This window comes from Monodon monoceros, unplaced genomic scaffold, assembly GCF_005190385.1.
Source record: "Monodon monoceros isolate NGI ecotype Baffin Bay Population unplaced genomic scaffold, NGI_Narwhal_1 Super_Scaffold_13, whole genome shotgun sequence".
Classification (NCBI taxonomy): Eukaryota; Metazoa; Chordata; class Mammalia; order Artiodactyla; family Monodontidae; genus Monodon; species Monodon monoceros.
The window spans coordinates 70,435,562-70,449,823 of NW_021703769.1; the positions used below are offsets into that span (position 1 = coordinate 70,435,562).

Sequence of the window (14,262 nt, forward strand, 5' to 3'; positions counted from 1 at the left end):
AGGCAAACCGACCTTGATAATAGCCTAAGTTTTTTTGGCATTTATTCTGTGCCAGGCATTGTGATGAGCACTTTGTATGCATTATGTTTTTAACTCTCACAAGGCCCTTGTGAGACAGGGACAATTATTCCCATTTTTCAGATAAGGAAACAGAGGCTGGGAGATGTGAACTGACTTCCTTACGAGGCTCCAATAAGTGGCCAGACTGGGATTTAAATGCAAACGTCACAAAGCCTACTGCACTGCCTTCTGGTTAGTAACAGGCATGATATGTTCCATAGCCATGCGGCTCCAAAACGTGGAGGGGAGACCTCAACACTGACACTGGTGGCCGGAGGGGCTCCTCAGAAGCAAAGGTGGACCCTCTCAGATGCCACAGGCACCTTACGGTGCTGGAGTTTGGCTGGGAGGCTGCATCTGGACCCATGAACTCATCTCTGCCAACAGGTTGATGGAGAATAGGTTGATATCTGCCTGAATTAAAGCCATTCCAGGGGCTTCCCTGGTGGCACAGTGGTTAAGAGTCCACCTGCCAATGCAGGGGACACGGGTTCGAGCCCTGGTCCAGGAAGATCCCATATGCTGTGGAGCAATAAGCCCGTGCACTACAACTACTGAGCCTGTGCTCTAGAGCCCGCGTGCCACAACTACTAGGCCCGTGCGCCTAGAGCCCGTGCTCCACAACAAGAGAAGCCACTGCAATGCGAAGCCTGCATACCGCAACGAAGAGTAGCCCCAACGCAGCCATAAGTAGATAAATAAATAAATAAATTTATTTATTTAAAAAAAAAAAAAAAAGCCATTCCAGGGGAATTCCCTGGTGGTCCAGTGGTTAAGACTCCCCATTTCCACTGCAGAGGGTGCCGGTTTGATCCCTGGTCTGGGAAGTAAGATCCCACATGCCATGTGGTGCTGTGAAAAAAAAAAAATTAAAAAAGAAAAATCACTCAAAAAGAAAAAAAAGCCATTCCAATAATATGCCCAAGAAACTTAACACCCCATTGTAAAGCAATTATACTCCAATAGATGTTAAAAAAAAAAAGGAATAGGAATATTGTAAAACAATTATACTCCAATAAAGATGATTAAAAAAAAAAGGAATAGGAAATAAATAAATAAAATAACATGCCCACATATCTGGCAAAAAGGGGGAGGGGCACTCCTCCCACATCACCCCGCAGAGAGCACTGCCCAGCCTGAGAGGAGGGAAGGATCTCTGTCACTTTATTAAAGTTTTTGATTTCTGGTGGTGTCCTTGCTAGCTGAGGGTGGAGAGGTGTGTGATGGTTCCAGAACCCTTTGGAGGCTTCAGGGGTGATGTTGCTCATGACCAGGAATCGCCCCCAAACCAAACTGTTGAATGAGTTGTGAAAGAGGAGCTTTGGTGCATGTTCTAGAGGAACAGAGCGGGGAGAGGGCACGAGAGGCCAAGAGCAGCACCAGAGTTGGGATCATCCTCCAGATGTCAAGTTGCTAGGCAGAGCTCCCTAGAAAAGAGTAAGAGTCTTTTGACTTTAGATTCAAGGTTCATGTCTTTTTATCTTTCCATCCTTCACCTATCCATCCAACCCCTATCCCCCATCCATCTATTTATCCATCCACCATTCCCCACCTATCCATCTATCCATCCACCCACCATTCTCTTTCCATCCATCCACAAATCTACCCATCATTCCCTATTCATAACAGACACTCAATAAACATTTGCTGAGACTTCCCTGGTGGTGCACTGGTTGAGAAACCGCCTACCAATGCAGGGGACACGGGTTAGATGCCTGGTCCGGGAAGATCCCACATGCTGCGGAGCAACTAAGCCTGTGCTCTAGAGCCTGCGAGCCGCAACTACTGAGTCCGTGTGCCACAACGACTGAAGCCCGCGCGCCTAGAGCCCGTGCTCCGCAACAAGAGAAGCCACTGAAATGAGAAGTCCGCACACCACAACGAAGAGTAGCCCCCGCTCGCCGCAACTAGAGAAAGCCCGTGTGCAGCAACGAAGACCCAACACAGCCAAAAATAAATAAATAAAATTTAAAGTCATTAAAAAAAATAAAATAAACATTGCTGTCAGTTCCTTCTCTACCATCTTCATGAACCCCTCTCTCCTCCTCTGCCAACCCCTTACTTGGAGAGGTTCTCCAAGGCTCCATCCTCAGCGCCCCTCGTCTTTCTCACTCTGCACAACCCTCCATCCCCCCACCCCACCCCCCACCAGGGCAACTGCACACCCTTCAACTGCCAACTTCCTCCTAGATCAGATCTCTATCACCAGCCCAGACCTTGCCACTGAGTTCTGAAGCCATATTCCCAACTGTCTACAGAGCATTTCCACCTGGAGTTCCCAGGGGCCCCTCACACATAATCTGTCCAAAGGCGGGAGCGTGCCTGCCAAGCCCCAGGAAGAATGAGGAGGCTGGCATAACTGGAAGCAGGGACTGGAACTAGTGGTATCGGAGGGTCTCTGGACAGAAGGGTCCTGGCGTGGGGTTCACCGTGTTTGGATATCTGAGTCCCTTGGTCTTGTGTCTGTTTTTCTTTGATGGGCACAGGATTCATGTGGTAGGCAGCGACAAACAAGGCCTCGTCAGTGAGTTCTGTGCTGATCTGTGTCAGGAATTCCTCAGAATGGGAAACCTTCTGGAAAAGGGAAAGTCAGAGGGGCTCAGCCTGGGAGTTCCTACATGGGAGTCCTGGGTCTGGAGGCTCCCAGGCTGGGGGCTCTGGGTCTAAGGAGTCTGGTATTGGACGGCTGGGTCTTGCAATTTGGCCTGGAAGGTCCTGGAAGTGGAGGGCAGCCTTTGGGGACCTCAGGGGCGTAGTGCTGGGGGCTCTGGGCTCAGGGTTGAGGCTAGAGTTTCCAGGCTGGCGGTCTCAGTGCCCTAAGCCTAGGAGCTCTCCACTTCACTTCACCCCCACCCCAAGAACTCCTCTCCAATGCTCACCGGACCTCCACCCAAGCAGGCTGCAGAGTCTGTGGCTTGGGATTGCCCGCTGCCCATTTTCTCCACATTCCTTGTAGCAGTGGATGCCATCCCCCTGGGGACAGCGGAAGCTCAGGTTAGGCTGAGAAACCAGCCCACTTCTCCCAAACCCAACACACCACCATTCCCCGCGGCCTTGAAGAACTGTGTCAGTTCTCTCTCTGAAAAAAAGAAAAAAGAAAAGAAAAGAAATCGTTGCCTTAAGTCTTCCTGGGGGAGGGAGGAGGTGAGACTCCCACAACACCCGCCTCCCGCCCCCCTCACTTCGCCCAGCAGGGGCCTCTCTTCCCTTCTTCCCACCCAAGACCTTTCCCAAGACAAGGCAGACCACTTGCCGCCCCCGACCTGGCAGATGGGTCGAAATCTTGGGCTACTCGGCAGGAGGGGAGACGGGGAGGTCTATAAGGAGCCCTTTTATGGGCCGGGGGACAGGGGACTTGGGAGCTGGGGAGGAAGGTTGGAAAGAGGGGAACCGGGAGCGGCGCCGCTACCCGTTGCTATAAAAACCTTGGCGTCTGCGGAGGTTCAGCAGCACCTCAGGGAGAGTAGGGATTCTAGAACCAAAGCTGGGAGGGCATTTTCCCAGCTTGTTGCATTCGCTCCTCCGGCCTCTCCTCCACCCCCTTTAGGTCCCTCCTTGGGGGCAGTGACCCCCGCGCCAGTGGCCTTGAGAAACTTGGGAAGATCAAGGTGGAGCCTGACACCTAACCCTCCCACCACTAGGGGCACGCGAGAAGCAAGCCCACCCGAGGCCGCCCTCCAACCTCTCTGGCTGTCATCTTTTTGCCTGGAGCCTGTGAGAGCAAATGGGGGCAGAGAGAGGGGGCGGGGAAGAAAAAGTGTGGGCTGTGCCAAATAACCTGGCCTCTCGGGGGTGCAAAGAATCGGGAGGGCGGGATCTTTTCTCCTTATCTTTGTCTTCAGGAGTCATATCCTCCGCAGAAAGGAAAGTAGAGAAATTTACCTAGGCCTCCTTCTCTTTTGACCTCTCCTTTTAAGTTCCTTCCTTTGCTCAGCGTTGACGGTTCTTTGCCCCCTCTCCTCCCTCTGTACTTTGGTACGAACCGATGGAAAGGGGAGGAGGGAAGAAAAGGAAAAGGAAGCGGGCAGGTCTTAAAGGGGACGCAGCCATTTCTTAAGCCTCTTCTTCCTTTCTCCAATTTTGCAAGGACGAACCCTGAAGAGTAGGTTCCGGAAGCTAAGCACAGCTGGAGGAGCAGGGGCCGCAGCTGGAGGCAGGAGAGCCGGCGGGGCAGGCGGAGGCCAGCGTCTGCTCAGGGGAAGGGCTGGGTGTGCGCGCCCTCTGTGCCCCACGCACAGCTGTGTCGGCCCATGCTACGGCAGGCAAAGAGCTTTAACATCTGGGACCTGGCAGGGGCAGCGGGGACCTGCGCGCAGTGGGGACCTGCGCGCAGTGGGCGCGGCCGATGAGCCGGGCTGGAGGGTGAGCCTTCCGCCGGAGCTGGGAGAGAGCTGGCACCTCCAGATAAGGCCCAGGGCGGCCAGGGGACCTCCGCGATGCCAGGCGAAAATATCTTCCTGTTTGTGCCTAACCTCATCGGTGAGTGCTACCCGCGGCTCCGGGCCGAACGGGAGGGCTAGGGACCTTGGGCAGGCTCCCTGATCCTGCCCTGTCTCCCCCTGCCGTCTCAATCCCAAGGTTATGCCCGGATTGTCTTCGCCATCATTTCTTTCTACTTCATGCCCTGCTGCCCTCTCACGGCCTCCTCCTTCTACCTGCTCAGCGGACTTCTGGACGCTTTCGATGGACACGCTGCTCGAGCCCTTAATCAAGGTGACAGACACCTTTTCTCAGCCAGCCTTGAGACCCAACAACCCTCTGCCCCCTTTTCCTGCTTCCTTAGGACCTCGGGGTAGGCGGGTACTCGGGAATCAGAGGGCTCTGTCATTCCCATCTCTGTAGAAAGCAGAACAGAATGGCCTGATTTTGTAGCAGAAGGGATTTAAGCTCGCTGTGGAGAAGAACTCATTGATAGCGAGGGGTGTGGGATACCAAGACCCAGCATGGCAGTGCAAGTGCTGGAGGCCTCTCTGAATAAAAATCCATTTAACAGGTGTTTTGGGGGCATCTGCTGTATGCCAGGCACAAGCCATAAGGATTCCAGAAAGCATGTTTAGAGGGAGGATGGAGAGGGAAGGGAGATGGTTTCTGGAGAGATGATTAATTTTTTTAATCTGTTCTTCAGACCCACCTCTAAGACTTCCCATGCTAGCTTTCTCACTCCCTTCTACACTGTTTTCTCTACACTGCCATGCTTCCTTGTTTTATGATACGGTGACCCTTGCCTTTTGACCTTCATACTCCAACGATAGCAGTCTGCTTTCCTCCCCAGGCAGTGGATTGTGGGCCTTTTCTCTCTTAGGCTCTGCATTAGAGTGATACACTAAATACGGCCTCTGTCACAGATGCATTGCCCCCTTACAGCCCCCATCCACCTAATAGTTGCCATTTTTCAGGAACCCGATTTGGGGCCATGCTGGACATGCTGACAGACCGGTGCTCCACAATGTGTCTGCTGGTCAACCTGGCCCTGCTGTACCCTCGCGCCACCCTTCTTTTCCAGCTCAGCATGAGCTTGGACGTTGCCAGCCACTGGCTGCACCTCCACAGGTCAGTGATTCTGGGGGTGTTGACCGGTTGAAGAAGACACTACAGTGGGGAGGGGTGAGACCATATGGGAGGTGTCTTCAGGCTTCTTGGGAGGTCTCCTTTTTAGCTCTGCTTTGTTGAAGGACCCTGGGCAAATCTTCTCTGAATTAGCGTCAGTCCTGTTTTACGGTTGGATTAAGTAATCCCTAAAACCCTTCTGAGGATTCCAAAGAGTTAACATCCCTTGGGAAGGGGCGTGAGGCTTTTGAATCCTGATTCTTCCCCCAGCTACCCAGCTAGGTAGTGTGACTTCGGGCAAGACAGTGGCCCTCAGCTGTGCCCCAGTCCCTCCTCTGTTCAACAGAGGCAATCCCAGTACCTACTTTGTGTGGGTTGAAATGTGGATTAGGTGGGCATTCGTAGTAATGAAAGCTCATGGATTCCGCCTACTTTCTCCCCAAGTTCCGTGGTCCGAGGCAGTGAAAGTCACAAGGTGATTGACCTGTCTGGAAATCCAGTGCTTCGCATCTACTACACCTCCAGAGTGAGCATTTGCTGCCCCTCCCTATTCACTTAGCTTACGGGCAAGTCCTGGGCTGAGCCCTGGGCCCAGGGTGGGATTGGTGGGAAGGGCTCCTGGGCTGAGCCCTGTGAATTGCTGGAGAAAGCAAGTGGGCCTGAGGCCCAGGTGTGCCCAGGGAGAAGGAACTGAGTGGCTTGAGGGGAGAGGGAGGGAGGAAGAAGCCAGAGAGGTGTGCAGAGCCAGCTCTCAAAAGGCCTTAGGCTGTGAGAAGGAGTGTAGTCTTTACACTCGAGGCTCGAGGCTCGAGGGTGTAACACCTCCAGGTAAGGCCCAGGGCTTCAAGGGGGCAGCCCGGTAAAAATATCTTCCTGTTGGTTCGTAACCTTGTGGTGAGTGCTGCCCACAGCTCCGTGTGGAAGGGGAGGGTGAAGGGCCTTGGGCAGGTTCCCTGATCTGCCCTGTTCCCCCTATGCCCACCCACATCCTACCTGTACCGCCCTGCACCCCTCTTTCCCCAGTACAGTTCCTGGCCCCCCGGCCCTTAGTTGGGGGATCGGGGGCACTACCCTACCCTCTTGCTTAAGCAGCCTTTTTGCTGTCTGTGCAGCCCGCTCTGTTTACCCTGTGTGCTGGAAATGAGCTCTTCTACTGCCTCCTCTACCTGTTCAATTTCTCCGAGGGACCTTTAGGTAGGAGATGAGGGGCTGGGCAGGAGGGTGGGAAGGGGTCGGGCCTGCCCGGGGAGTCAAAGGCCCCTCCCTCACCCGCATCCTGTTTTCTCTGTATCGCCCCTGCTCCCTTCCCACAGTTGGCTCTGTAGGTCTTTTCCGAATGGGCCTCTGGATCACAGCCCCTATTGCCTTGCTCAAGTCCCTCATCAGTGTCATCCACCTGATCACAGCCGCCCGCAACATGGCTGCCCTGGACGCAGCAGATCGTGCCAAGAAGAAGTGATCCTGGAACCTCCAGCCCCTGGCTACCCACCTGCCCTGGGAGTCTCACTGTGCCACGCGGCACCCCTGTCCCTCCTAGGAGGTCCCAGGCACATGTCTTCCCAATGTGTTGTCCAGCCTGCTGGGGAGGGGGACCAGCCTCTTTGGTGATGTCATGTTCTCCGTAATCCTGGGGACCAGTCCCACCCCTGTGATCCCCAGGGACCTGGACTTCAAATCAGGAAGGATGCTCAGGAGGCCCCACCCACATGGGCAGTGCTCCCGGGGCCCGAAGAGAGCTGTCTGAGGATCGGGCATAGTCACACCTGCTGGCTCAGCCCTGGGATCTGGCTTGGCTGAGACCTTAGGGACACTTGAGTAAGGGAGGTGGGGCAGGGGCCAGGTTTCCCAAAAGGCAGGGGTTCAGACCTCTGCCCCTGGCTAGATAGAGGAAGCCTGTGGGTTCCATGGCCCAGAGAGAAGGTGCTGTCGAGATCCCCATTGCAATCTCTGTCCTGGCTCCGAAAGCCTTGATTATAAAGGCGGGAGCATCACTGTTCTGGACTTGGTTTCCTTTGAGATAGTCTTGGACCAGGGCCTGGGTCGAGGGGAGCTTGGGGAAAAATGAGGATCCATCTGGATACTTTGGCCGCAGTAGTTTACTGGCTGGCTCCTTCCTGTCATTCCTCAGTGACCTCAGAGAGATCCCCTCCCTGCCACCCAAGCGCATTCCATGTCCTCCGCCCACCTGCTTTATTTTCTTTACGACACCGTCACTGGCTGTCTACCTTTACTTGTGTACCTGATATTTTCTACCCTCACTAAAATGTAAACTCCACGAGGGCACAGACTCTTCTTGTTCTTTCTCTATCCCTACGAAGAAGATTAACCTTGACCTGACATATCGTAGCGGCTTAAATACTCACAAATAGATCGGTTGGTTTCTCAGAATGTGGTCCTTAGACCACCTGTGGGATATTTCTTGAAAATTCAGCTTCTTGGACCCTGTGCCAGACTTTCAGAGTTGGAAATTCTAGGGATGGCCCCAGAAGTCTGAAGTTTTAATAAACTCCAGCTGATTGATTCTTCTTCCCAGTTACACTGAGAATCACTGTTCCCTCTTAAACATTTTTTGGGGTACTTATCATAGGAGACATTGTTCCAGGCATCTGTCCCTGACAGCTATCCCTGCTATCTGAGCAGAAAGCTGTCTGGCACCAGCTTTCTTTTTAAGACTGCATTGAGCCTGCCATATGCCAGACCCTGTGCTGGGGCTTCTTTGCAGATGTTACTTATTTTATCCTTGTAATAGTTTAGCCAAGAGGGCCTCATGTCTGAGAGGGCTGAAATTTATCCGGTGTGTATTGAGGGACTTCCCTGGCTGTCCATTGGTTAGGGCTCCACGCTTGCGCTGCAGGGGGCACAGATTGGATCCCTGGTCAGGGAACTAAAATCCCACAAGCCGTGTGCCACTGCCAAAGAAAAAAAAAAGATGTGTATTGAGCCTCAACTGCTCTAGGCCCAGGGGATTCAGTGGAAAGGAGGCCGCAGGATAGCCAGGAAGGAGATGATGCAGTTAGGGAGGTGCTTGTTGGGGGATAGGGTTAGAATGTGCTGTAGTGCTTTGGGTGTCTTAAGTAGAAAACTGGTAATAGTAATTGGGGCGGGAAGGGTTAATGCAGAGGAGAGGATTGATTCTCAGCTGAGGAAGCTGGGAGGCCAGAGAGCGCCCTGAGCAGTTGCCAAAAGGAAGCGGATTGATTTGCTGGAACGCGGAGCACTGGGGGTTGGTGGCTGGAGAGCTGAAGAGAGGTGGGGTGGAAGCCTGCAGCAGTCTGAGGAACCCAGGAGGGCTTTTGGACTTCACCCTGAGGGCCACATGGAGGCGCTGAAGGAATCTTTCAAAATAATAGGTAAGTTATTCACATGTAAAAATAGTAAATTGCACACATTACAAAAGGATGACAAGTCTGCCACTTTAAGCTCCCAGTTCTCCCCAGAGGCAACCACTGCTACTCACTGATTCTGTGTCTAAATAAATTCTTCACGTCTACACGTATTCTGTATTTTAAAATTCATTTTTTATATTTGCTGGTCCGCTAATGAAACCCAGCAGGACCCTGTGGGGCTCCCAGGTACAAATCCTTTCCGTGTCTCCTGTTTCTTGTTTGTAGGAAATAGGCTTCATTCAGCCTCCGTGACCTTCCCTGAGTTCCAAAGGGCAGGTTCAAACAGTTGCTAATCAGAGAAGGGGAAACAAGGGAGGAGATGTCAAGAGACAATAGTGCAGCCTTGGCGTAACAATATCTTTTTTTTTTTTTAATTTATTTATTTTACTGCACGTGGGCTTTTTTTTTTGGTTGCAGTTTCTCATTGCGGTGGCTTCTCTTGTTGCAGAGCACAGGCTCTAGGTGCGCGGGCTCAGTAGTTGTGACACACGGGCTCAGTAGCTGTGGCTTGTGGGCTGTAGAGCGCAAACTCGGTAGTTGTGGCACACGGGCTTAGTTGCTCCACGGCATGTGGGATCTTCCGGGACCAGGGCTCAAACCCGTGTCCCCTGCATTGCTAGGCAGATTCTTAACCACTGCGCCACCAGGGAAGTCCCAAGATAGATAGATAATTTTTAACACATGTTAAGGCCTAATCAGGAGCTCCTGACTGGGAGCTCCTGAAGCAGAGATTCAGGGACTCAGGCTCCTCCCGACTTACGGTTCTGTGATTTTCAACACACAGAGCACTCTGCTTGCCTTCATCTCATGCAGGCAGAGGTGCACCTGGAGGACTGCACGAGGCTGGTTTATGGGAAGGCAGGGAATTGGCACGTGCTACTGCCACTCCCGTTGCATTGGCTGCAACTCAAGTCACGTGGCCACATCTACATGCAGGGGAGGTTGGGAAAGAGATTAGTTGTGGGACTAGGAGGAAGAGCAGATAGATTTGGTAGGCAGTGTCTTACCATATAGAGTGTGGTTTTGCTGTTTAAAGACAAACTTTTCTTGTACAAGGCGTACTTCAACAAATCAATTTATTTGGTATTCAACCAAAGAAAAGCCATTTGCTCCAGTGCTGGAGGAAAACAGTCTGTGTTGATCTTCAGCACAGGTCACGCCATTCTGTATTTAATGGGCAATTTAAGGGAACTTCAAGGATAAATTTGGTACCAAGGGACTGACTGAGAATTGGGCTCTGGTGTGAGCTGGAACTCCACTATATTTCCAGCAAGGCCTGTTTTCCAACCACAGAGGTATGTCTTGTCTCCCCCACTATACAATAAGTGCTGGGGAGACAGTGAAAACCTGTCTTCAAGCAAAAAGCTTCTATTACCTTATTGGATTTCACAACTTTATGAGGTACATGTAGTCAGGATAGGCTAGATTATGCTGTGGTAACACCCCCCCTCTGCTCCCCCGCCAAATCTCAGTTACTTAATACAGGAAACATTTCTCCCTCCTGCTGCATGTCTATTGCAGGTCAACTGTGGCTCCGCTTGGACATTTTTCTGTGGGACCCAGGCCAATATTTGAATATTGCTGGTTAACATGGACAAGGAAAAAGGATGGTGATGTCACTCCCTCTTAGATTTCATTGGCCTGAATAGGTCATATATGTGGCCAAGCCCAATGGCCATTGGAGATCTATGTGGAGACGTCAAGTCATCAATTGGAAATGAGCTTAGAGCTCAGGGGTGAGATCAGGGATGGAGAAATGGATTTTTGAATATAAAGCCATGAGACTGGCCAAGAATGTAGCTGAGTAAGAGAACAAGGCTCTGGGAATTCCCCGGCAGTCCAGTGGTTAGGACTCCGCGCTTTCACTGCTGAGGGCCTGAGTTCAATCCTTGGTCAAGGAACAAAGATCTCACAAGCCGCCCGGCATGGCCAAAAAAAAACAAGGCTCAGAGTGATTCATATTTAGCGGCTGAGCAGAGAAAGTAGGGCTGGCCAAGGAGACTGAGACACAGCCAGGGAGGTGGACAGAAAAGTGCAGCAGGCTAGGTCATGGGAGCCTGGGGTGGAAGAGGGGTGGCCAACTGTGCTGAATGATGGGAGAGGCTGAACGAGAGGACCTAACTGCTGGGTTTAGCAACAAGGACATCACTGGTGATGCCGAACAGAGCCATTTCCACGAAGCAAGGGGTGAAGACAAGCTAATTGGAGTGGTTTGAGGAGATAATGAGAGGTGAGGCAGGGAAACTGAGGACTTTGGCCGTGAGGGAGGACATGTGGCAGCTGGAGGGAATGTAGGGCTGAGAGAGGTGGTTCTCCATGGGAGGGAGCAGAGCATGTTTATATACCGGCGACACCGATCCAGGAGACAGGGAGAAGCAGACGGTGCAGGAGAGAAAGGAGATGGGGACGGAGGAGTGGACCCTGAGGACCTGAGGAAAAGGGGGCGAGCTGGGGTCAGCGGGACACGTCCTCAGTGGGAAGAGGAGGGACGACAGAGTCCAGATGGGGTCGTTTGTTACATGTGATGCTGGAAAGGGCCTTCCTGCCCCGTGTGCTTCTATTTTCTCAAAGAGGTGAGAGAAAGTGGGCAGGGGTGTGGGAGGTGGAGAGGAGAGGGGGTGTGAACAGCTGTTCTGAAGGGGATCTCACGCAAGCTAGACAAGCAGAGTCAGAAGCCGTTAGGTCTCTCGAGATTCGTTGCCGTGAGTTTCAAATGAGATCAGTCAGTAGGTGGGGTGTTCTTCCTCCAGGAGCACACAGCTGGTCAGGGAGGGTGGAGGGGGCAGTAGCTGGTTCAAGTCGGGATGGGGCTTTTTCCACTGAGCATCGTGGGGTGGGGAAGAGGCGAGGAGTGAGGGAGGTTTTTTTTTTAATTGAAGTATAGTTGATTCATTTTTATTTTTCTAGCTCTCATTACTTATGATCACTCCTCATACATAATCTTAGGCAATCAGTCATGGAATATAATTTTTTAAACCTTTACCCTATTGCCCCCCTACATCTAATCCAGCTTCCCCTCTGGCCACCCCAGGGTGAGAGAAAGGAGATTGCCATCCAAAGACATCTGGTTTGGAATACAGGGGGACAATCAAACATCCTCAGTGGGATGTCAGCGGGGATCTGCCAGCACTCAAAACTCAGCCCTTATGTGGCCTTGAAATTATTCCTGGCTGCTCCGTGTAGGGGCAGATCTAGGCAAAACTGTGTAGTCCGTGAAGCCTGGTTTCTGTACTTCTTCCGTGGCCCCCAGAGCTGCGCTGCTGTTCCCTGCAGCTGAGTCCTCCCCTGTGGCTTGTGCTTCACAGGCAGCTCTGAATCAATATGATGTTAATTTCTGCTGTACAGCAAAGCGATTCAGTTATACATATAGATGCATTCTTTTAAAATTCTTCTCCATTATGGTTTATCATAGGATATTGAATATAGTTCTCTGTGCTATACAGCAAGACCTTGTTTATACATCCTGTATATAAAAGCTTACATCTGCTACCCCCAACCTCACACACCATCCCTCCCCAACCCCCTCCGCCTTGGCAACCACAAGTCTGTTCTGTGTCCACGAGTCTGTTTCTGTCTCATAGGTTCATTTGTGTCCTATTTTAGATTCCACATATAAGTGATATCGTATGGTATATGTCTTTCTCTTACTGACTTCACTTATGATGATCTCTAGTTGCATCCATGTTGCTGCAGATGGCATTTCACTCTTTTTTATGGCTGAGTAGTATTCCATTGTATACATGGACCACACCTTTTTATCCAATCACCTGTCGACGGACATTCAGGTTGCTTCCATGTCTTGGCTATTGTGCATAGCGCTGCTAGGGACATAGGGGTGCATGTAGCTTTTTGAATTATATTTTTGTCTGGATATATGCCCAGGAGTGCGATTGCTGGACCACAGGTTAATTCTGTTTTTAGTTTCTGAGGAACCTCCAAACTGTTCTCCATAGTGGCTTCGCCAACTTACATTCCCACCAACAGCGCAGGAGGGTTCCCTGTTCTGAGGGAGGTTTTGACTGACAGTGAGTGAATTACACAACAGACGACAAAATCTAAGCTGGGCAAGATTGAAAGGAGAGGGGTGTGGGGTTCAACGTCGAGAAAGTGGTTGAGAACAAGGTCACTGAAGCCTGGAGTCGGAGGAAGATTTGTTGGAAGGCAAGGATGAGGCGGCAGGAGTTGATTTCAGAGGTGCTGTGGTTATTAGTAATGACAAGGTCAAAGGATGGCCACGGGAGCCATGGCTGAGACAGGAAGGAACTCACCCTCCATGGGCAACCTTACCTGCTGTCACTTATCCCCAGAGGCGCTTGGCTATAAACAGTGCTAACACAGCACTTAGCACATGCCAGGTACCAGATGAAGAGCTTTAAATCAGTTACCTCTCCTAAGGGAAGATGTAGGGGATTTGTAGGGAGCAGGGGTGGATGAGCTGACCCCTTTGCCTATTCCATCCACACTGAGATGGCACCACCAAGTGCTGTGGGCTAAAGACAGCCCCCTGCCCGAACCAGCTCAGACTTGAGTGGAGCTACTGGTCACCAATGCAACTCGAGCCGGAAGGAGACAAGAGCTCATGGGGCCAGGGCCCAGTGGGGGAAAAGGAATAAGACCCTAAAAAAGCTTCAACCCTGCTTAGGAGGGGAACTGCTGGCCCATTTCACAGATGAGGAAAAGATCAGGGAGGTTGCATTCTCGTTGCACAGCTAGTACACCCAAGCTTCTCTCTCTACCCCGAGACTTTTTTGCTTCCTCAGCAGAGACCAGGCAGGCCTGGCACCTACAGCTGTACCTGGGTGGGAGGGCTGGTGCACCCTGCAGCCTCCATTTGTGTGCCCAGACTGATTGTACCTGGATCCGTCCCCCAAATAAGGGCCCCTCACTGGTCATGGGGGAGGGTGAGAAGGGGGCACCCCTTCCTCAATGCTCCGAAGACCCCAATTCAGAAGCCCAGGGAGGTGCTCCAGTTCCTATGGCCCTGGTGCAGTAACTTCCTCTCAGATCTGACACCCCCATCCGAGAAGGGACACATGCACAGACACCACGTGCAGGTGTGTGATTCAACCAGCAGGTGGCGCCAGAGAAAGCCTCCCAAGTGCTGGAGGCGGGGAAGCCAGGATGGATACACCCACAGCCAGAGGGTTAAGACTCCAGAACTCCCAGGCCAAGCTGGGGTCTGGGACGAAAGGGCAGTGGGAAGAGATGGCACAGGAACCATCCCAAGGGGTACAGGCCCATCCTCTCACCTGTGGCATCATCTCCCCCA

The 14,262-nt window shown here is 52.0% G+C and overlaps 1 protein-coding gene and 1 long non-coding RNA gene across 3 annotated transcripts; one reads left to right on the forward strand and one right to left on the reverse strand.

The window, feature by feature from the left end:
* Nucleotides 1–854: 854 nt before the first annotated feature.
* LOC114894511 lies at nucleotides 855–3,775 on the reverse strand. 2 transcript variants are annotated; one of them, XR_003793243.1, is made up of 3 exons: nucleotides 3,743–3,775; nucleotides 2,940–3,139; nucleotides 855–1,487 (listed from the first exon to the last, which is right to left on the reverse strand). It is a non-coding gene; the product is annotated as an uncharacterized LOC114894511 (long non-coding RNA). The 2 variants fall into 2 exon arrangements; XR_003793242.1 differs by lacking the exon at nucleotides 855–1,487 and adding an exon at nucleotides 2,227–2,634.
* Nucleotides 3,776–4,089: 314 nt separating this feature from the next.
* Nucleotides 4,090–7,882, forward strand: CDIPT (CDP-diacylglycerol--inositol 3-phosphatidyltransferase). Its single transcript, XM_029222134.1, has 6 exons — nucleotides 4,090–4,539; nucleotides 4,639–4,773; nucleotides 5,457–5,610; nucleotides 6,052–6,133; nucleotides 6,720–6,801; nucleotides 6,921–7,882. The coding sequence occupies exons 1-6, from the start codon at nucleotides 4,497–4,499 to the stop codon at nucleotides 7,064–7,066; spliced, it is 642 nt and encodes a 213-aa protein (XP_029077967.1). The 5' UTR covers nucleotides 4,090–4,496; the 3' UTR covers nucleotides 7,067–7,882.
* Nucleotides 7,883–14,262: the final 6,380 nt, after the last annotated feature.